At 39.1% G+C, this 24071-nt stretch overlaps 2 protein-coding genes across 5 annotated transcripts in view; one reads left to right on the top strand and one right to left on the bottom strand.

Moving 5' to 3' along the window:
• Positions 1-685: 685 nt before the first annotated feature.
• LOC121862737 (AT-rich interactive domain-containing protein 5B-like) lies at positions 686-1325 on the bottom strand. The gene is made up of 2 exons (XM_042361063.1): positions 1233-1325; positions 686-991 (listed from the first exon to the last, which is right to left on the bottom strand). The coding sequence occupies exons 1-2, from the start codon at positions 1251-1253 to the stop codon at positions 686-688; spliced, it is 327 nt and encodes a 108-aa protein (XP_042216997.1). The 5' UTR covers positions 1254-1325.
• A 236-nt stretch (positions 1326-1561) lies between these two features.
• LOC121862735 (ectonucleoside triphosphate diphosphohydrolase 2-like) overlaps positions 1562-24071 on the top strand; it is a 32095-nt gene continuing 9585 nt past the window's right edge. The window contains exons 1-10 of one of the 4 annotated variants that reach the window (XM_042361054.1): positions 1562-1628; positions 5397-5580; positions 7393-7513; positions 8441-8568; positions 12735-12852; positions 13560-13707; positions 14656-14824; positions 16652-16773; positions 21084-21606; positions 23755-23887. In XM_042361054.1, coding sequence (XP_042216988.1) covers positions 5461-5580; positions 7393-7513; positions 8441-8568; positions 12735-12852; positions 13560-13707; positions 14656-14824; positions 16652-16773; positions 21084-21606; positions 23755-23887 — 1582 coding nt within the window. In that variant the 5' untranslated portion in view covers positions 1562-1628; positions 5397-5460. Of the gene's footprint in view, positions 1687-5396; positions 5581-7392; positions 7514-8440; positions 8569-12734; positions 12853-13559; positions 13708-14655; positions 14825-16651; positions 16774-21083; positions 21607-23754; positions 23888-24071 lie in introns of all 4 variants that reach the window. The other 3 variants (XM_042361053.1, XM_042361055.1, XM_042361056.1) reach the window with 3 other exon arrangements.

The following is a 24071-nucleotide window of genomic DNA, read 5'->3' as shown; positions in this document are numbered from 1 at the left end:
CTTTGAAATGGGGCCGTTAAATTCCACATACAGATTTAGAGTCCACACACCATAACTGTGGAAAGTAATTAAGTTTAGATTGAAGCAGTTCTTGATAGTTACCCTGATAAGTGGGTAACGGTAATATGGGCCTATGTTCCCACAACGATCTAAGAGCATACAAAGTGACAGAAGCAATATAATGCTTGTTTTATGGGTGCTCACTGTGGTTTATTATGAATGACATGTGAATCACCTTGTCACTACCTTATAAAAACAACCTAAAACTGTATTCGCATATACCTGTCCTAAAATATATACCGTAACCATTAAGTTGTTTTATGAACCAACTAAAACTAACTTATGATCATTAGCTTAAATTCGGATCAACTACTTCCAAAAGTTTCACCAATTAGGCCTATGCTAGTCGTCAACAAGTTCGAAGGCAACTAACACAGAACTCTTAAATTTGCATACTGCCATATCGGCTAAATAGCATGACTGCTTAGATTACTGAGGGTTTGTTTTATGGTGACGGATAGTCTTGTATGATGAAGGAAATGAAGTCACATAGGCCTATCACCAGCGCAAGTCAAGTTAGCATCATCAACATTCAGAAAATGAGAGTTGAGGGTACTATTCAAGACATGTCGTAAGGCAATTAGGTGTGAAGAGTGTGCGGGAGGGGAGGACTGAGTAAGTAGGCCTATGCTACCACCAGCGCGTCAACAAGTTCATAGTATTCAACACTCACCTCGCCATGTTCCTCGCATCTTCCATCTGGAGTATTCTCCGGGAGGAAATATATCCTGAGTGAGACGAGAATCTGTCCTGAGGATCGGTCTTCCCACAGTAACTGAGCTTCTCCCACAGATATGATGTCTTCTTCCTCCCAAATCTTCACGAAGAAAAATTCACCCAGAGACAAAATTTTCTGTTTTCCGTGTAGCGTGTATTTGAACGCTTTGTAGAACGTGTAATTTCCGTGGTGGCCACAGGGCGACCCCACAAACTGAAAGAAAAGAGAGAAAAGAGGGATAAATGCAGGATAAATGCAACAATTATCGAGGCACTTATCCTTGGGCTTGGCGCGGGCTTCACGAGCCAAGCACAAACCTGCTCTGCATTATCTCCAGCCTACGAACACTCAACACCTTTTTGCTCTTTTCTCCCTGATTTAAGACCTAATGTCCACGGATTTCTCACACAATACGGCCGGTATATTTAGACACACTTGGGTACCGGTTACGTACCTGTATCTTGTGATTAGTCATTGTAAAACGGGAATTATTTGCACAGTATCCGCCACACACGCCACTCACATCGTCTACTTTGTATTTACTATAATTACGTGACGTCACAGGTTGATCCCGCGTGACGTCATGAAGTGGGCGGGGCTTATTCTATCATTCAAGCTCAGGAAACAAAGAGTTTTAAAAAGATTTACGACGTAACATACGCAAATACAACCAAGAGAACTATCAAAAACTCAGAGTAATCTAGCATTTTTTTTATTTAATCAGTGGTTATTCTATAAAATAAAAGAAAATAATGATTCCTTTACAAATGATAGTTGTGATGGTGTTCCATAACTTCAACTCGTCTGTCAGCTGTTGGTGTTTACAGTAACAACAGCACAGGCAACACGGGCAAGATAACGTTTTATATTGTTCCTTGAGTGTTTTGTTCCTTGACAGTAAGGCCCAGGTGTTCTATTTTAGCATTTTGACTTGTAGTATTATGTAATTAGATTAACAATGGACTTGGGCCAATTAAACTTTGCGTTTCCGGGAGCACCCTAATGGCTAATGGCCTTGTCCACGTATGACAAACGTCCCGAGTATTGGTGTATCTCTACTAACATAAATGGAGGTAACAGGTGCTCCAGTTTACTTGGGCACTTGCATTTTTGGTACGATTTGGTTTATCATTGAATTCTTGCCAATTAATCTCCGTGTTTCTGGTAATAATGGAGTAGTAGCCTTTGAGTGAGCTCCCTGGTTCACGGTGTATCACTATATCTCTCTTTTTTCCTCTGATATGCTTGTGTTTCGGTGTTGAATTGGTGGTTACCAATGTTCTCTGGCCACAGTTAAACTTCGTGTTTCTGTAAACAACTTTATTGATAATTTTATTCAAATGTATGTCACTTGTTATCAAACCTTACCCTCATTAACATTGCCATCCATGATTTAAGGCCGGGACGCCCCTGTTTAACAGAATTACTCAAGGTCCTTGATGTTTGGACTCAGATTTTAGAACAAGGCAGAAATATCTGCATTATACATAGATTTTGCCAAGGCTTTTGACAAGGCTATGAAAGGTTGAGAATTAAGTTGGAAGGCTACAGGGTTCGGGGATGTGTACTAGCGTGGATCAGAGGCCTTCTTCACGATCGCAATCAGTGTGTGTACAAGCGGGACCACAGGGCAGTTTATTAGGCCTGTTGTTATTTGCTTCATAAATGACATGCCAGAAGCAATACATTCCTCCATACAAATGTTTTTGGACAATGCCAGATTGTTTAGGGAAATTAAGAACCAAACAGACTGGAGAGCTACAGAAAGATTTCAATAAGCTTCAAGAATGGTCAAAGAAATGGCTGCTAAGATTCAGTGTCATGAAGTGCCATAGGATGCACCTGAGTCACACCTACAGTAAGGAGATGTATCATAGGTCCCAACGGGACGAAGAGACTGCATTAATTGAGACCAGATGTGAAAAGAACCTGGGTGTGTATGTTGACAAGGAACCTAAGTTCTCGGGCCATTGTGAGAAGGTGAATCAAGCAATGAAACTAGTAGGTCCTATAAGAAGGTTGTTTGGATAACTGGATGGTCTGTCGCTCGTCATGATCCTCAAGAGTGAGGTGCTTCCCTGTCTGTAGTACTGTCACGCCCTTTCTGGTCCCCGAGTTATGCTAGAGAGAATAAAACGCCTGCAACTGCCTAGCTTAAATTACAGACGGATAAGGGGTGACCTAATTGAAGTGTATAAACATCTTGGGGCACTACTCGGACGAATGCACATACCTGAAGCTGGCAGATGCCCACCCCACAAGGGGTCACAATCTGCCAGAGAGTGTTGTGACGGCATCGAGTGTGAGCTCTTTCAAGGCCAGATTTGACCAACACTGGAGCAGGTTCCGATATATTCAGGAGCAAGTACTTGCCATCAGTACGTAAGAGAGACGTGACCGACCGCCCAAGCGGCTAACGAGCCAATCGGTGGCAAAGATGATAAAAGAAAAAGTAAAGGAAATGGGATCAGTCAGTGTTTATTTTCCACTTGAATTTTATTTTTGGAAATAACTCAAAATTATTGCATGCGCAGTAACTCCGTAAATGTTTAAATGCATATAACTTAATGGTAAAAGGTGCCTTCTGCTGAAAGGGATAGCTTCTCTTATTTCAATGTTATTTACAAAACCGTGAATATATTTAATTTCAGAAAGTTCTATTCGTTCAAAATCTTTATGGTAACCAAAATCAGAGTCTCGAGTGGAAGTGTGAAGAAAACATTAGTCTGCTCCTCATAGATGATGAACTAGGACAATGTTAGTGGTGTTTGTGTGAAATACACCTCAGGTGGTTATTCACTTCTTGGACTCTTACTGTTAGAAGATAGTTTAAGGTATTGGACATGCACAGGCTCTGGAATGTAGATGAACACATGACGTGAGGTGGTATCCTTAAAAAAAAATCATTATGCTGTACCTGTATTGTACAGTACTGTATATTGTTTGTGGGACCTTAATTATGGTAAAATTAAATTATAGAAAGCTAAATAGATGTTAGGGTACATTTTTATATGTTAGGATGAGCTTTTAATGAAGAAAAATTATTGTTTTTGTAAAATTTAAACCCCGTAGAAGAAATCTGACTTCATAGGTGTTAAAGTAATATATGTAAATGGTAGAGATATTTTACTTTGTGTCCAAACTATATGGAATCAAACACATTTAAAAAGTATATATTTATCTTCCCACTTCTTCCTTTGTCTCTTATATTTTCCACTCTTCTATCATTCAATAAATACAGTAACCGTTAATAAGAGTCCTAATTCATCCCTCCCTTATTGAGAAAGAGTGATGTGTTATAAATGCCTTGGTATTATGCAGTAATACGGTGAGTCCTATATACTGTATAATAACTGTCCCATATTTCCTCTCTGTTTAAGTTATTGTATGTTAGCCTATTTTCCCACTGACCACAGCCTTCCTCCCTTCAACCATAGACAAATACCTCAACTTCCCTCTCTCCTCAATTCTTCCCCCCTCCACCTCTTACGAGTATAACAAGAAAGAATAACAGGAATAAGTAAAAGAAAGCATAAGAGTGAGTGAAAGAAGTAAGAATAAGGAATATAAATATAAGTAAATATAAAGAATTAAAAAGGAACGAACAGAATTTGTTGCATGGTGTTGGTGGTACAGCGGTAATGTGCCTAACTTTCACCAATACAGTGGGGTATGCTATAACGAATCTAATTGGTTCTAGAACCTTGTTCGTTATAGCATTCGTTCGTTATAGGATTAATCCGTTCCAGGCCCCCAAATACAACCACTTAACACTGAAAAATATAATATAAAATTGTAAAAAAGTGCATACATATGCATCTAAACCCCTGAAATAAAGAATATCATTAATACTTGTAATAAAAAAACAATAAACTAGTAAAAAAAATAAATAAATAATTGTTTTTTTTTTTTAAATAATGTTCGTTGTAGGAGTTTCGTTCGTTATAGCATTCTCAATTTTATAGGTAAAACCGTTCGTTATAGGAATATTCGTAGTAGGATCTGTTCGTTATAGCATACCCCACTGTATGTCAAGGGTTCGAGCCTCGGCCTGACACACGTGAGAAGGGTGTTATCCAGTGTGACCCTACCAAAACGCCACAGATTTCCCGGTCCCCAGTTTCCTCCTGTACTAACTCTGGTAAAACTGCCCAAACGGCTAGTAAGCTAATGATAAAAAAATAATAATTCTCCTTCCACTGTAAACCCTATCCTGTATTTAAATTAGGATATCTTTATGGTGTCTAAACACTGGAAACTTTCTCGCTTGGGTGACAAAGTGACTTTTTATAATCCATTGTACAGTAAAAAGAACTGCTGGTGTCCATCCTCAAAAGAGTCCAAAACTTGTGATTGTGTATGATTGGGTGTACACTATACTGTAGCTATGATTAACTAACTTGTTTTTGGGTGGCAGATAGAAAAGGAAGTCTAACCTTTTCTTCTTGGTGTTGTAGCCTTTCCTGTACAATAGTCTATACTTGTCTTGCATTGACCATGCTTCACATTATTCTTCCTTCCTTTTAGTTTCTGAACTCCTTGATCCACCCAACACAAAAGTGAGAAGAGTAAAGATAACATGGATTGATAAAAACCTTTTGTCTCTTTTCTCCAACAGCATGTTTATGCTTGAGAGATAACCAGATTGTTATGGAATTTACGAAGGCCAAAGACTAAATATTATGACCATGAAGATTACTGCGTGGAGTGTCCTCAGTGGCAAAATGTCTGGTCACCTGGTCATGAACGTCCCAGCAACACACACTGTCGGCAAAGTGCTTGATACATACTGTAATTACAAGGTACAGTATGTGTTTACCAGTCGCTATATCAATGAAAATGTTTACGTTATGATAGCTGGTTGAACCCTCTGAATTAAAAACATGGTAGATATTTTTAAGAAAGCTGCATTACCCTATGAGACCTGCTGCTTACTGGTACAGTAATCATAAAATGAATGAAGGAATGGTAAGAGAAGAACTCTAGTTATGATGATTTAAAATCAATAAGTAGTAAATCTCATGTTTCTTGTTCTGTATATATTAGTTATCATAAGATTACTGAATTCAAATTTGTGTTAAGGTTGATTGGTCATTACAGTACAGTACTTGAAATAGCTGGCCAAATATCAAATTGAAGACAGTTTTTGAGGTTTAATCATGTAAAATTAACAAAATATGTATAAATTACACATGTTTGCTTTCTTGATTAGTGTTGTCACAAGATGTTTTTGTGTTAAATTGTCATGCATGTTTAAAATTGAGAATTTTTGGAAAAAATAATACATTATCCCTTTGGCCAGTTATGCTACATACTGTATGCAAGAAAAGGCTAATGCTAAACTTTTGAGTTTTAACACAAAACATAACAATGACTGTTGTTGGTCTGCTTCAGGTGTTGTAACTTGGTTGGGTAGTGAGACTTCTTTGCAGGGCGTATTTCACAGAAGACTTGGTTGCGAAGGAACCTGTAGCGGTTGTGGTCATTAGATAAAAGGCGCTGTGTCTCTGTTGCATAAGTCTCTTGATCCGAGGTGTGATCCAGGGCAAGTCAGCTGGGTATGATCTGACGGACTTCTCAGGGAAAAAGTGGTGGTGAGCTTCCGTGGTGGTGTTGGTATAATTTATCAATTTGGTGTCCACGTCATCCACACTAAATACTTCAGTCCAGGGATGGTGAACTATCCACTGCCCAAAGAGACACACTGCAGAGTCAGTAATCGGCCTGTAGGTCTTGATGTAGCGTCTCTGCACTTGGCTGAGAGTGGGAGCTGGAGACCAGAACACTGATAGGTGTGTGCTACACCCGATAGGAGGCATTGATTGAGGTGGTTGGTACTGGTCCGCTAAGTCAGTTAAGATAAGGTCAAGGGTATTTTGACCGTGTGTGGGTTAATTCACAACTTGTGTTAGTAGCAGCTGGTCCCGGATATCAGTGGTGTCAATTTTGTTATAATCCCCGCATAATACTAACTTGGCACATGGGTACCTAACTCTGAGGTGGTAATGAGTTGATTGATAAGAGTGTCTCTGGTGGGTGAGTGAGGTGGGTGGTATGCTACACAGTATGTGATGGAAGCAGTGTGGTGTGGGTGGGCCAGTGGCATGACACGTACCTATAATGCCTCCACATCAGCTGGGACTTGAACATCCAGGCGTGATGGGCGTAGTTCATCTTGACAGAAGAGGGCAATGCCCCCTCCGCATCCATGTGAACAAAGGTGATGAAAGAGTTGATATCCCTCAATATGGCACGTTTCAGGAACAATTTGCCAAGCTTCACATATGGCAACAATGTTGGCAGCGACTGATGGGACTGTTGTTGCCAGTTCGTCAAATTTATTAGTTATTGAAGTGACATTGGAGAGCAAAGAGGGGAGATCATACCATATTCGTGGCACTTCAGTGTAATGGCACGGTTTGTCAGGAGTAGGTTTCTCTGGTTTTCTAGTGGAAGTGATGGTCCTAATGGGCTTGTGTGTTAGTTTCTTATTTTTTCCTGAACAGGACTTCTCAATAGGTTGGTTTTCATTTTCTTGTTCAAAGAAACCAATTACTGTACAGTAGTTCTTTTTTTTTGTATTCTCCCAATAAAGTGATTGAGTGTATTCCTAGGGTGTATCTGTGGCCAGTGGATATGTCATGCGAAGTAGAGACAATCTGCCCCTGAACCCAAACAAGACCCTCAAACAAGCTAATATTCAAGATGGTGAGATTCTTACTGTTGGTCTCTTAGGTAAGTGATTGATAATAATCATGTACAGTACAGTATACAGGGTTTTCACTGTGAAATGACTGTCAGCTCAACTGATGGTTGATCTTTCAGCTTGATTTTTTACTGGAACAAAACATTTTCTTATTATTTTAACGACCTTAACTAATCTTGAAGTGGCTGTACTGTACTGTAGTTTGTCCCATTTGTTTTATGATTTACTACAATATTGTTCTCTTGGTCTTCAGCCTCTCAGATTATCTTTGAATCACCTGCCACAACACTTGAGAAAACCTTGCTACTGTACAAACATTTGACTGTTGTTCCAAACTTAAGGAAATATTAAATGTGTGAGAAAAGTCAACTTACTGGTAATACAGAACAATTTACATATTGAGGTGCTATGAAATGTTGTGAATCATTGTGGATACTAAAGATTCACTTAGAGTTCTGTACATGTTTGTTGAGGAGATGAACAAGTGCAGGGTATTTTGAATGTTTGTAGATGTTTTCAGGCATTTTTGTCACTTGCTTTGAAATTTATGATTACTCTGACCCATCTCACAGAGAAGTATGTGAGGTGTGTTGATAACACTTAGGTAGAGCTTCTTTTCCTGATAGTACAGTATTTCATTTACCTGATGACTGCTTTTTTACTTTCATTTACGTACTGTATTTTGTCATTCTATTTCTTATTTCTCTTAAAATAAGTGATTTTAGATGTATATAAGGACAAAGGCTATAATATACAGGTAGCGGGAATTAAAAATTGTTCTGTAACTATGGTATGCACATAGCATGTGTTTCGACCTGCTTACAAATCCGACTTAAGAACATCCTCAGGAACAGAACCCGTCCGTAACCCGGGGACCCCCTGTATACAACTTATAATAATTTGTAGCTATATTTGTTCTTCACAGTTTGAGCTAACAGTGTTGTTTATCTTTACAGATGATGAGGAGCATATGTTTGCATTTGGGAGTTGGTGGATGGTGACTTTAGCATCTTTCATCATTGGCATCACAGGACTGATGTTTGCTTTTTGGTTGTTTTTGGAGCCTCTTAATGGACCAAAGAAGGTAAGTGGTGCTGTAAATAGTTGCTGTTGTGTGGGTATTTAATAGTGTTTGGTGTAGTTATTTATCCCCCACCACCCTTTATTTATCCTCCACCACCCCAACACGAAATGTAGGAATGCTTGCTTTTTAATTAGTACTGTATGTACATCCAAAAATTCCAAACACAAGAACTCGAATAAATAGCACTGGATTTTAACTAAACCTCATATGGAGGATACAGTTAGGGACCGACATCCAGGTCGTAAGTCGAAATGGTCGTAAGTCGGAAATGCTTAAATAACACATAGAAAATCGAAAAATGGGGTCCCTTTTTCTTCTCAGCACTACAAAACACTCACTTTTAAGCTTGCCAGCCATTTTAAAGTGAATTACAGATGAAAATTTTATCTGTGTACTGACTTTGGGACTCAAAAATACATAATTTGACCACATTTTGGTACGACTGAGGCAGGTCGTAAGTGCGGGTGGACGTAAGTCGAGTCGGTCGTAAGATCTCAATTGTATTTAATAAATTTCTGTTTCTGTCTTTATTTTTAAGGGTTGCAACCTTTTGGGCAGCTGTAGTGTGGGAGGGGGGGGAGTTGCCTATTTACAACGGCAACCTTGTTAAGCCTGTTGAATCTGGTGACTCAACTGTGTGAGCTCCTGCATAGGGCAAGTGGTGTGGTGGCTTAAATTCAACACATAATTTACATTACATAGAAATCATGCAACTTTTTGGGTTGGTAGAAATTGTGTTTACTTGCATCTCTCATAATTAGGGAGAGTTATTGATACATTATCTGCCCTAAGGGATCATTGGTGGCTGGATGACTGACTTGAGTGCCTCACCTGACATGACGGTGGAAAATATATAGTAAAACTTTACTTTGAGACCAAGTGTGGTCCAAAACTGGGCTGCTGAATTCAAATATCCAGTAAATCAGTACAGTACCTTGTACAGTACAGTATATATATTAGGAATGGATGAATTATTATAACTAACAACACCCAACTTTATCAATCATGATGAATACTGTAATTCTTACCCTCGACAGTTCTAGATGCAGTATGATCTTACTTCAGTTGCAGGTACAGTATTGTTTGGTGGAAATGGTAGAATATTTATGAAAAAAGAGGATATTAATGATTTAGGAATAATAAGGATGAAAATATTTCTCCTAGCTTCACACTCCACTTGACTATGTAGGCAAAAGGTGAAGGTGTTAAGTGTTGAAATTACATAATAATATTTCCTTGTTTACAATACTGTACATAAACTTTTATCACCGACTTTTCCTATTTAAACCTTAAACGGCGGGGTTATAAATGGCTGATGAGTACCTTTTGTCCCTCATTTTGTTCATCTATATAATCAAGATTTTATTGTGCCATAATTTTTTAGTTTGGTGCCTGATTCCCGTTTGAGTGATTTATTGTGACTCGAGGCAACTTTTCCTTTCTCACTTTGGCCCCTCCTCACGTCCCTCCTTCTACCAGTTGCATATTTTGTCGTCTTGGAGGAAGCTTCTAGCAATTCCAGTGACTAGTCATGTGGAAAGACTCCTTGCTGCATGAGGACTGCCAAATCATCGAGAAAACCGATGGTACAACATCACTGTGAATGAATTTTGTTTGTTTTTTACCATACCATGTTGATGCCCCAGGCCCATAAACCTGTTCTTCTTGATTACTGAAAGAAATATGACTTAACTGAGAGCACTTGTGTTTGGGAAGTGCATGGATAGGTACTGACTGTGTTTTCATGATTCAAATCCACATTCCTTGTAAGCCCAGCCCTTTCAAGCATCGGTCTACACTATTATATTATTGAGTAAAAATACCATACTGTAATAAGAATTTATATAATTTTCATCTTGATACCTTTTTTTTTTATTTTACTTATCATAATACAGTAAGTGGTTTCTGTGTTGTTTAGAAGTTTCATTCCTCTGAACTGTTACAGAAAGGAGAGAGGGAGTGAGAAGGTTAGATTATTGAAGATATGATATTTGTGATGAATTGTAAACCATAAGTGACTGGCAGATCATATGGGAATATAATAATGAATCAATAATAAAAACAGGTCTTAAGCTGGCCCTTCTACCTCCCACCTGGTTACATAACACAGAATCTTCTCTCTCATTGTTTGTGGCTCTCGTAGGCATAGTACTGTACGTATGTGGAATATTATGATAAATAATAATGGTCATCCTCGTTACACGAGGATGACCGGCCCTGGGGCCACCTGGGCGTGAATTTGTTTAAGGTGTATAAGCTGTCACCAACACAACAACCACACCCTGAATTAACAAGCTGTGTAACCCAGTGTCAAGAAGACCAGACAGCTCATCAACTGCACTGGCTAACCATTACCCTGGAACACGATCCACAGATTGATTAACATTCAGGTCCCCAATTACTGCTGGGTAGACAGATGTAAATGGCGTAAAGAAACTTGCCCATAGTTTCACTCTGCCCGGGGATCGAACCCGGGTCCGCTCGCTTGCAAGGCGGACATGCTGTCCAGTACACCACAGGTTGTTAATGGAATATTATATCACTGTATTCACTGAGCAAAACCTTTTCTTTTCCTAAGAAAATTTTTTAATTTTGCCCATTTTTAAAACCTTAATTTTCCCCTGCAAGGCTGTTTAGAAAATTTCATCGTTTAAGAGTTAAAACCGAGAAATTTATGAGCTTTACACACCACATCAAATGAGGTTAACATGGGGGTCTGGAAATATGAGAATTTTTACTGTAATAAAAAAAGCATGGTAGTTATTGTAATATTAGAACCAACTAAAAAGGTTAAATGGCATTTTTTTATTTAGTCTTTTCTTAATCATATGCTCACTTGTAAAGCAGAATACAGTGTACTGTACTAATATAATGAGATTACGAAAGGATTGACAGAATGTGAAGCATATTAGATTCAAAATTTATGAGTTAAAATATGGGGCAAATCACATGAAACTGATCAAATAATACATATAAGAATGATTGTACTGTACATGACCAAGTTTTTTCTTCACATCAAAATTGACAAGTACAATACCTGTACTGTACAGTTATTTATTTTAAGTGCATCCTGGGCATTTTTTAATTTTTTTAAGTTGTGTTTTTCATTTGTTTTATAGACACCTTTACATTACTAAGGGGATTTGACATGAAGAGATCAACTGATACATGACTTTTATATTGTCATTAGGATCAGTATTTTGTTAGGTGATCTCGCAATAGCCAGGCCTTTGAGAAGAGACTGGAGAAACACTGGGCTGATCAAGATGTCCTGTTCATTTATAAACTTGTGTTTGTGTATTGAAAGCCAGGTTACATAGGTATTCATCATTAATAACTACAGTACTGTATGTGAATTGTATATTTTACCTGTACTGTACATGAATACCAGTGACAAAAACAGTTGATGATAACAGAAAGATGCAATATGCTTACAGTAAACCCTTGATAACTCGGCACATATGGGACTCTGGTCTTGTCGAGTTATCCCAAATTCTGACTTATCGAGGCACTTCCCCCTCCTACAAAATTACTACAATAAAAAATCATTGACCCATATTATGTGTACAGGGTATATGTAATTTCTAAATGTAAAAAGGTAACACTTACCAGCACTGCAGGCAAAGAATGAAGCACCATAGTAGGTGACACAGATGTATGGTGGGTGACACAGAGGTATGGTGGGTGACACAGAGGTATGGTGGGTGACAGAGGCATGGTGGGTGACACAGAGGTATGGTGGGTGACAGAGGCATGGTGGGTGACACAGAGGTATGGTGGGTGACAGAGGCATGGTGGGTGACACAGAGGCATGGTAGGTGATGCGGGTGGCCAGATATGCTGAGATTTTCCCAGATAATTTTATATATCGGCATTTCCCGAATTATACTAATACATTCCGAGACCATATCCATGCCGAGTTATCAATTACCAAGTTATCTAGGGTTTATTGCACTTCCCAAAAATTATTTTAAGCACTTGTACCAGTAAATATTTAGATGTATTGAAATTATGTGAACTCACAATAGATTGATAGATGAGTAGGTAGACACGCTATCATAAACACAGGCTACAGTATATCTACATTCCATAACAAAAATGATTAATTTTATTTAACTTTGAAATGTGTCTGTTCTCTTTATATAGAAATTATCTTTCATGTCCAGTTTGGTGTGGTGGTGGATGCTGGATCATCTCACAGTGAGGTGTTTGTCTTCACATGGAATGGTGAAATGCCTCTTGGAACTGCCGACGTCAAGCTTCTTCATCGCTGTTTTATTTCAGGTATTTTTTGTGTTGTTTTCTGTCTTTAGGACTTGATGACTCACTGGGCAGTACTTAGGACTCCCAGCTCAAGAGATATGGGTTAAATCCTTTGGCCAGGTGGAACTGGCCATCAACTATACTCAGGTTCCGAGCTAAACTAGCCCTTCTCGCCTAAGGTTTGCCATCCCATAAATTAAGGGAAATGACATAAAGGATATGACAACTGATGTTTTGTTTAAATATGGGTATCAGACTAAAAAAGCCAATCAGAATTTGGTAAGGTGACACAAATATTGAGAGAATCCGAAATAAAAATTAGAAAGAAAGTGTATGTACTGTACAGTACATGTAATTCAAAAGTGGTTTGTTGGTAGAAAGCAAGAGTTCAAGGAGATAAAAGGATGGGATGAAGGAGTTACTGTACAACATAGGACAGGGATGAACATCAAGGAAGCACTACACTGTGTGTGTGACTGAGGAACAAGGTTTCAAGTGGTTTATGGGGATGGACAAGCTGCTGATGTATGATATGGGGTTGTATAAAATGTAAATTTTGGGACAGCAAATGAGCGAGAGAGAGTACAGTAGTACTGTATATTGCTTTTGATTCTAGTCACTGCATCAGAGCAGAAAAAAACTATTACTGTATATTCCATTTTTATTTTTATTAGTAATAATTCAGAAGACCCAAGTAAAGTCAAAACTAGACAGGATTAAATTTTCAGGTGGTGTAAATAGTTTTGCCACCCATGCTGATGATCTGAGGCGGTATTTTGGACCCTGCTTGGCTGAGACCGAGGCCTTTGTACCCAGCTTCCATCGCCCTGATGCCCTGCTGTATGTTGGAGCCACTGCTGGAATGAGGATACTTAGGTTAGTCTCAGATGAGCTGGAGGAGCTACTTAACACTCTTGGTGCTCTCCCGCAAGACACCCGGGGTCTGGCTTGTTACTCACTTGGCTGCACCACTCGAGAGAGAATTGTACAGTCAGCCAAAAATGCACTGACCCCACCCTGGGTCTCGTGCTCACAATTTTACCTGGCAATACTTGGTAAAGGTGATTGTGATTGGTGGATCTGTTTTCGGCTGTATCACTGTCGGGATAATTATTAGACAAACCAAAGGTAGAATTTATAATACAAAATACAAAATTAAAAATAGAATAATAAAATAATAATAATACAGTAATAATAACACTAATATTAATAATAATAATAGTAATAATAAAGGGAGAAACAATATACGTATGTATGTTGTGTTGTCAAAGTAAGAGAAACTCTTGAGACCCTGCAATTGTGTGTAAATGAGGCAGAAAGTCAGATCAGCAACCTGGGACTTGGTCACAATTTTCTTGATGCCATATGGCAGCAGGGTCTACTATTAGACAATAGATTATGCTTCCAATGTCTTTCCAGATGGTAGTACCTCCCTGTTTGGTAGCTGCCTACTACAGTTTGTGACCTGTATTACATAATTACATAAAGATTTGGAAATGTACAATCACCAAGATTTAGTTATAAAGTGTCTGCACAGTACAGTACAGTATTTGAATTAAGTCATAGATATCTAAATTTAGATATAGGTTTTGAAAGCGAAAGTGGGTCCTCTAGTCCTGATGGCCCGCTAGAGACAATATGGATACAGCATATTGTGTAATAAGCCATTGATACACAAGAAGTTAGGGAGGTCATCACTGCACCCGACTTCCTTCACTTCTTCTGGAAAAGTTAGGTATCAATATTAGATTTAAATTCTAAGTGTTTGTATTAAGTTTCCTCAATATCCAATACTTTCATTATGATCACTTATTTATCATCCAGAAAATTTGATCCAGAGGGAGCACAGGCAGTACTGGCAACGATACGAGAGTTTCTTGGCACAAACACGACCTTCCAAGTTGTCCATGACAATGTTAACATTTTGTCTGGTTCAGAGGAAGGCATAAGTGGCTGGATCATCGTCAATTATTTGATGAATCACTTAAAACAGGTATATGGTGTAATATGTTTTAGTGTAGTGCTTTGATATTTGGTCATAGTGGGTGTTCAGGTCTCAAAGATTATGACTGAATTTTCAGTTGTAGAACAAAGGTAAAACATTTTTGTCATAAACTGTACTTCTGATAGCATTCTTTACCTTCCATCTTGTTTTTCTATATTCTTTGGTTTTGCTTCTTGCTGATATTTTCAGTCTGGTGTATTTTTTTATGTCTCCCTGTATAAGGGTAGATATAGTGCTTTTGCCATACAGTATTTATTCTTGTTCTAGCCTCTTCCACTTGCCTTGCACTACCCTATAGCTTCTCAGCATTGTATTTTGATTTACCCCTCCCAAAAGTAGGAGAGTATTAACCCCTTGGCTTCGGGCTGTGGTCAGCATCTGCCCCTACCCCTACACGGGTATATTCGGGAGCATTTAAAAAACAAATAAAAAGCAATTCTAGTCTTACAAGCGGGCCATGCATGATATAAACAAGAAATAAATAAATGTCTTTAGCACAGGTTGGCAACATGGGCTAGGAAGAGTTGAGTATGTTTGTGAAGTGACGTGTGTGTGTGATGCAGGAGTAACGAGGTAAACAACACTAATTTGTAGGCAGTATGAGGTGCAGGACACTTGTTTTACTGTTATTACTATTTACACTATTAACAATCCTTGGCAATACTAGACTTGTGCTTGGGGGTTAGGGGGTACAATCACATGGTGAAATGAGTCAAGTCCAAGGGCGAGATTCATACATCACAAAAGCTGAGAAGAGTCTGGGAGGCTCTCATGTGTGAGTGAGTGAAAGATAAATACCTACTTGGCAACATAATCTAGCTAGGCCTTCCCTTTTTATTCATGTAGGCCTATGAAAGATCAAAATCTCATGGGATGTGACCCGAAGCTCTACAGATGCACATCATATGACATGACCTGAAGCCTAGGGGTTAAAGGTACTGTAATTGACAGATTTTTTCCTTCATTCGGGAACTTTTGTTAACAAGATGTGCCTGGATGTAAGGTAAAGTTTTAGAGAAATAGGCCACAGGGGAGACCTTCATTAACTCTTTAGCGACATGGATGCCACTTATAATAATTTATTTGGCTAATGCAGACAATTTTATTCAGCTCAGAGGCAACACCATACACAAGGAGCTAAAGATCAGAGACTTGGCTCCTTGAGTTCCTTGATCCACTTCAGGTGTCCTCACAAAACTGTTCCCGCTGTATACTCGCCATATCCACTTTCTTTATTTGTGTCCTCAACAATTTTTTTTTTCTTACCACACTGCAGAGTGGCTAGAGCCAAGCGAGAGTGAAGGCTTCCCCTTATTTTGCTGTTATTAAGTCACTGTCACTGCTGTAACTAATGTGTTCACTTACAGTATTCCCCCCTTCCTAAGTAAGTTCCAAGATATCTACTGTATCTGGTTTACTCATATTGCTTCACACAATGTAGCATCATTCTCTCATTGTAGAACATGTACCACTGGTACATTGTACCAGTATCCCTATAAAAAAAAAATTTGCATAAATATTTTGATATTAACTTGCAAACATAAAGCAACCCAACAACAAATAATTATTGAAAATAATCGTCAGTGATTTGTAGTTTGGCTCTTTAAACTTAATCATGTATGGAAGTGAGGGGCTCATTACATACAGTATTATCTTATATAATCTAATCACGATTTTCTTTTTTTTAGAGTTGTATTAAGATTTTTGAAAAGGTAATGGATCATATTATTCTTGTGTAAGATTTGTTAGAATATTGTATGTGCATTAGAAGCTGTGATTTTGTAGCTTCTAATGAATTTTATTCTTTCTATGCAGTGGCAGAAAGCAACGGCTGCTGTCTTGGATGTTGGAGGGGCCTCCATGCAGGTGACAAGTGAGCAATCGCAATCCGATAATCTCACAACCACAAATATCACACTTTTTAATCAAACTCATAAGTAAGTGTATGTCCTCTGTATGTTATTACTTTTTGTGGATGATTGAAGGGGAATGTAACCTGCAGTGAACGTTTAGGAGTCAACCCATAGCGTGACCCCTTGGGTGGCAACTTCACATTTTAGACAGTTTGAGAACCATTTTTGTGAATCCTCATTCCTCCAGGAAGATGCCTTATGTGGGGGTGGCCATGACAAAAGAATCTCCAGCTTGCATTATTACTGCTTTTCTCCTTTGGCCTTATTCTCCACTCTGCTTCCTCCCTAATTTTTTATTCTACCTTTTCTTTCAACAATGTAGATCATTTCCTTCTATCCAACACATTTGCTACATTCCCTTTATTATCCTGTCCTGTATCCTTCTCACATTTCCATATCATCTTAGTTAACTGCTCCTCACCCATTCCACCACTCCACAGTTTACACTCTTTGCCTTCTATGCCATTCCAAACAGCCCATATGAGTTGTTACACCAAGTTTGGGGATGGGGTTACATTGTAAGCACTAATTCACAGCAGCTACCCATCATACACTATCTCCTTAATAGGGAATACACCACAGTGCATCTATTCTTTTAGTATGTATGGCTTCTCTCAACCTCTATGAATGACACACAAAATCTTCAAGGGATAAGAAACACTTGTGACACCCATTGTGTGTAATACCAGTAATTAGTTATCAGTTCACTTTTTTTAGCCCATAATATTCTCCCTGTTTATACACTATCTTTACTCTTTTCCCACTATAATTTGTTGTTTAGGATGGAGCCAAGGAATACAGAAATCTCTTTAAGAAAGGGTTAGATAAGAGGGGAGAGTGATGCAAGATATGTGTTGAAGGCTACTGATAGAAGCTAAGACAACAAGGAGAAATACCCACAGATTCTCTCATACAGGTATCCTCATTTCACATACTAAATTTATTCTCAGCATCAACTTTATTATTTAATATTGATTCTCAGTGTATTGTGGGCTTAGACATCTGGTTCATAAATTTTGTTGGTAGTTGTATTCAGTTAATGTCTGTTAATCTTGGTATTTAACTCTGCCTGTCAGTTTATATTCAACTCATGTCTGTCAGAGTGTATTAAACAAATGCCCTTTATGTTTATCAGTCATGTACCCAGGTAATTCATTAGTGTTTATGTCAAATTAATATAATTTTGTCATTGTTTATTGCTTCTTTCTTAGTCATTGTGTTTAGTTAATGTCTGTTGGTGCGTACAGTAAAACCTCGATATCTCGGCACGTATGGGGCTCTGGCCTTGCTGAATTATCCCAAATTACGACTTATCGAGGCACTTCCTCCACCTCCCCCCTACAAAAATACAACAATAAAAAATTATCGGCCCATGTACGCACACCTGTAATTCCTAATTTAAAAAAAGTAACACTTAACAGCAATGCAGGTGAAGAATGAAGCATTGTAGTAGGTGAGAGGCATGGTCGGTGATGCAGGGAAATGGTCGGTGATGCAGGGGAATGGTCGGTGATGCAGGGGAATGGTCGGTGATGCAGGGGAATGGTCGGTGATGCAGGAGAATGGTAGGTGATGCAGGAGAATGGTAGGTGATGCAGGGGAATGGTAGGTGATGCATGGGGATGGTAGGTGATGCAGGGGAATGGTAGGTGATGCAGGGGAACGATAGGTGATGCAAGGGAATGGTAGGTGATGCAGGGGAATGGTAGGTGATGCAGGGTAATGGTAGGTGATGCAGGGGAATGGTAGGTGATGCAGGGTAATGGTAGGTGATGCAGGGGAATGGTAGGTGATGCAGGGGAATGGTAGGTGATGTAGGGAATGGTAGGTGATGCAGGGGAATGGTAGGTGATGCAGGGAAATGGTCGGTGATGCAGGGAAATGGTCGGGTGATGCAGGGAATGGTCGGTGATGCAGGGAATGGTAGGTGATGCAGGGGAATGGTAGGTGATGCAGGGAATGGTAGGGTGATGGTGAAAATGGTGATGCAGGAGAATGGTAGATGCAGGGGAATGGTAGGTGATGCAGGGGAATGGTAGGTGATGCAGGGAATGGTAGGTGATGCAGGGAATGGTAGATGCAGGAGAATGGTAGGTGATGGTGAGAATGGTAGGTGATGCAGGGAAATGGTAGGTGATGCAGGGGAATGGTAGGTGATGCAGGGGAATGGTAGGTGATGCAGGGGAATGGTAAGTGATGCAGGGGAATGGTAGGTGATGCAGGGAAATGGTAGGTGATGCAGGGGAATGGTAGGTGACGCAGGGGAATGGTTGGTGACACAGGGGAGTGGTAGGTGATGCAGGAGAATGGTGGTGATGCAGGAGAATGGTAGGTGATGCAGAATGTAGGTGAGCAGGGAATGGTAGGTGATGCAGGGAATGGTGGTGATGCAGGGAATGGTGGCAGGGGAATGGTAGGTGATGCAGGGAATGTAGGTGATGCAGGGGAATGGTAGGTGATGCAGGAAATGGTCGGTGATGCAGGGAAATGGTGGTGATGCAGGAATGGTCGGTGATGCAGAAAGGGAATGTGTAATGGTGAGAGGGAATGGTCGGTGATGCAGGAGAATGGTAGGTGATGCAGGGAATGTAATAGAATGGTAGGTGATGCAGGGAATGGTAGGTGATGCAGGAAATGGTATGCGGGATGCAGGGAATGGTAGGTGATGCAGGGGAATGGTAGGTGATGCAGGAAATGGTGATGCAGGAATGGAGTGAGAAGTAGTGATGAATGGGGTGATAGGATGGTAGGTGATGCAGGGAATCGTGATGGAAGTGGTGATGCAGGGAATGGTAGGTGATGCAGGGGAATGGTAGGATGCAGGGAATGTGATGCAGGGGAATGGTCGGTGATGCAGGGGAATGGTAGGTGATGCAGGAAGTGAGAAATGGTGGTGGGAATGGTAGGTGATGCAGGGAATGGTAGGTGATGCAGGGGAATGGTAGGTGATGCAGGGAATGGTAGGTGATGGGGGAACGCGACATAACAGCAAACAGTGCGGCACTTATGCATACTACTGTAATTGGTCACTTGTACAAAATAAAAAATAAATTGTAACAAAAATAATTGTTTTGTCTACGTATAATAAATCAGAGTACCCGGTATGTAAATAAACATAAATTAGATCACTAAAGAGATTATAGTCCACCCGAGTAAAACTGCTTTCTTTATTATAGAGCAAAAGAGTAAAAATTAACTCTAATATGCCTTAGAAATAAAGAAAATATAATATAAAACTAAAAATTAAGAACAATTAAGAAAATAAGTGTGTGTGTGTGTGGGGGGGGGGTGAACATATGTGAAGGCAGTGAGCTGTACTGCAAGGCTGACTCGCCCAGCTCTCTTCCTCCCATGTGACATCACAGCACATGCACAGATGCATACACGTTTCTGTCAGCTGGTTGACTGCCAGGCTGAACTGTGGCGTCACTTAGATGATGGTTTGAGTGTGGAAGGAACTATTTTTTTACATAAAATTTGTGATATTGTATATTATGATATGCTGTGTATCAATTTTATTGTTTAAGACAGCAATTTTTGTTTAAAAAGCGGTTATAGCGCTCCAGGTGTCAGACACACGAATAAATGACTTCAGTTGCTTTCGGATTGTTGGACTAAATTAGAGTTTTTATCAAAGGGGACAAGTTGGGATACCTGGAAGATTCAGATACTGTAGTTGGAATTCGAATAAAATGAACTGCACCTTAAATTAAATAAAGTCTACGACATTGGATTTGCCATAATAGTGGAGATGTTCTGCATACAGCGGCTTGACATGAATGGGGGAGGTTGTTGGGTGTTACTGGGTCAGTACTGCAAAAACCATATTTAGTGCTAAATATTAATTCTGGTGTCCTAGATACTCTGATGCAGTGTATAGTACCTTATACTTGAAATATTGGGGTGCTACAGCACCCTCCATGTCTATGTTCTGGGTGGAGTGATCCAGCGTGCGCCCGACCACAACAATAACGAACACCAGACTGAGCAAGTGTGGAGCGCAGCATGGCGAGTGTTAACCACGCGGCTAAATATGCCTAGATTTTCCCGGATAATTTTTTATAGCTCAGCATTTCCCGAAATTTTTTAAATAAATTCCGAGACCATATACTCGTACATGCCGAGTTATATGAAATTCCAAATACTGTACCAAGTTATCACGGGTTTACTGTACGTATAATATTTATTGTCTGTCACTCTTTATATTCACTAAATGTTTGTACATAAATCATTGTATTCATGCTTATACCTTCCTCAGACATCGCCTAGTATTATATAAAACAAAAAAAATTCATTTTATTAATACGATTGACTATTTTTCTTTTTTTTTATAGGGTCTACAGTCAGTCATTTCTCTGTTATGGGATTGGACAAGCACAACATCGGTATGATTTTCTCCTCATTAATGGAAATAAAACCAAAGGGGGATCCCTCCCATCAGAAGTGACCATCGATCCATGCTTAGCAAAAGGTGTTACCCATAAAATCTTGCCACAAGATATTAATGGACCTTGTACACTTACAGATGATTCAAAGCCTGTTTTATTAGGAATTACTAATGTTGATCACAAAAAATTGAAAAAGATATTCAAAAATTATCAGAGAGACAGTGCAAAGGGGAATAGTGAACCTCATGGCATTACTCTCATACAAACTAGTGCAGAAAAAGTTACCCCAACCCAGGATGGTGAAGGTGATGATGAGTCAAGTCCCCTCTATGTCCAAGGATCCAGTAATGCTGCCACATGTGCACAGAAGATGAGTCAGTTGTTTGATGTCCAATTATGCAAAAATACCTTCACTTATGGTGACTGCATGGATGCACAGTCTGTCCCCACTGTCAATGGTACCCTTGTTGTAAGTATTTTTTAATAGAACTCCTTAAATCCTCAACCCTCGAGTTAACCTAATGTATCATAGCTTGACTTAACCTAACCACACTTAACTTATCCCATACTTAATCCAATTTTAAGTCAAGAAACTTTGCTTTATTTGGAAAAGTAATATTCATTTGGATAAGTAGTTGGATGGTAGCAATGGAAACACAGGGTGAGAGAGACGACAACTTTACTCTTGATGTATCGTCATGAAGGACTTCCTCAAAGGAATGATTCCTCAGAGGAAGTCCTTCATGATGAAACATACAACCATATAATAGGAAGATTTAACTCGTGTTCAACAAGTTTGTTTTATGTGAAATTAACATGGTTAGAGAATGTCAGATGAGAGCAGTATAAAAAAAAAGATAAACCTGTAAGATGAATGGTGAATGTTTTTAACAGCAAATTTTAATATAATTGACAGCTGCTGCTTTTTTAAGAACATTTATAAAGAGAGACATTTTTAGAATTTTTTTTTTACAAAACATGATATATATTTTATATATATTATATATGATATATATTATACCTTAAATTAAAGACCAAAGGCTAAAAATATCATAATAGAGCAAAAAACTTTACTTAAGTACTCTAAATGCTACACATTTATGTACAGTTACTTTATACAGTTGTATTTAGTGGTAAGAAAAAGAAATTAAATGAGAAAGCAAGTGTGATATTAGGGAAGTCAACTGGATTGCAGTAGCGCTGACGTGTAGTCTGCGGCATGTGGCCTGCCCCACACTGCTCGTATCACCACTGTGTCATCAACACACACATGAACGCACACCTGACATGCATCACTGTGAATGAAACATGTATACATACTGAATATTATGTTTTCCTTTAACAAACTTATACTGGGAAGAATATATAATTTATCCCAGTCATAAATGTAATATCAACATTATGAAAGCAAAATAATTAGCAGTGCTACTTTTGTATATGAAGTTTACTTTTCTTACCTCATAATGAGCTGGTGTAGAGAGGCCTCAGTAATGATACCGAAGGTATTACTGCTCCTCCTTTAAGACCTCTGGACAGGGATCATCCAGAATGTCTGATGAAGGGCTAGCAGGTGAGGAAGCTGTATCAATGGAGTGAAGAAGAGAGGCATGCTGTGAGTGTAGGAAGGGTGATGCAGATGACTCCAAGCTGATTGGTGAGGAGAGAGACGGGAGTCGGGGGGCGGCTGGATCTCGACATTAAAAGCATTGTGCTTGGCAATTGTCTGGCTTTCTTTTTTAGTTCTTCATAGATTTCTTGGTATGGTTGCAAAGCATTCTTGATATTCCATTTCACAATGATGCTTAGCACCATTGATGGGTCATAGTCATAATGGTTGACTCATTCACTCAAAACACATGGCCAACAGATGACTCACTCATGCCGCAAGTGATATTATCTAACACTTTAATTTTCTGTGTGAGTCATCACTTTCATCACTCTCTTTGCACCAGATGCACTGCCACGAGTTAATTTCATTTTGGGAGCCATGACAAAGTTATAATTAAAATTAGAATTGCTCAGGAGGAAAAGGAGGAGTAAGAATTTTTTCAGCCTGGCAACAACAGAGACAACTGAAGACAAGACTGGTGGGAGAACACAAAGTTCTTTCTCATTTTTTATTGTTGTTGGACTAGTGTACATTGTACAATACTATTAACCATGCTCTGCACTTAAAGACCTTCATTGTTGAAGCACAGCAATAACATGGCAGCAATAGAATACAGCAGCGTGGGATATGGCAGGATGCCATGATGTCACATCAAGGGAGACGCCTGCAATTTTTAAAATAGGCACGTTACCTTTTTGTTATTTCAGTTATAAACCTCTGAGGCTCCTTCGTGGATGGTTGAATTTGCAAAAGTTAAGTTCACTTATGTTGAGGTTCTGGTGTATCTGTTATCAATACTGTACTGTAGTATTCCGAGTCAGGGAAACAAACCTGAAGGGAATTGCTAGAGGCAACTTATGCAAGAGTTAGAAATGACTGAAATACAGTATTGATAAACTCTTATTGTCACTAATAGTAGAAAGGTACTTTTCATCTGTTATTAAATAAACAGATAGTGGTGAGTGTGAGGTTGTTGTGTATTATTACAGTACTATTATTTTCTTGTAGGCCTTCTCTGGTCTGTTCTACCACCTGATGCTGCTACTCCATGTACAACCAAACATCACACTAGAAGAGTTCAAGAAAGCTGTGTTTGATGTTTGTTCTCTGGAGTCAGAAGTGCTTTATACTGCATACCCTGGTATGTGGTTTCACTGCCTGGTAGTGTTAATTTTTTTTTTTTTTTTTTTTTTTTACTTCTTCACTGCTTATCAGCTTACTAGTCAGTTGGCTTTTTCTCCAGTGTTAGTGTTGGAGGAATCGTGCAATGTTGAGTAGAGTCACACTGGACAGCACCCTTCTCTCGTCCAACCCATATCATAATG

Source organism: Homarus americanus, unplaced genomic scaffold (genome assembly GCF_018991925.1).
Source record: "Homarus americanus isolate GMGI-L3 unplaced genomic scaffold, GMGI_Hamer_2.0 scaffold43778, whole genome shotgun sequence".
NCBI lineage: Eukaryota > Metazoa > Arthropoda > Malacostraca > Decapoda > Nephropidae > Homarus > Homarus americanus.
This window is presented reverse-complemented; position numbering and strand designations above follow the sequence as displayed.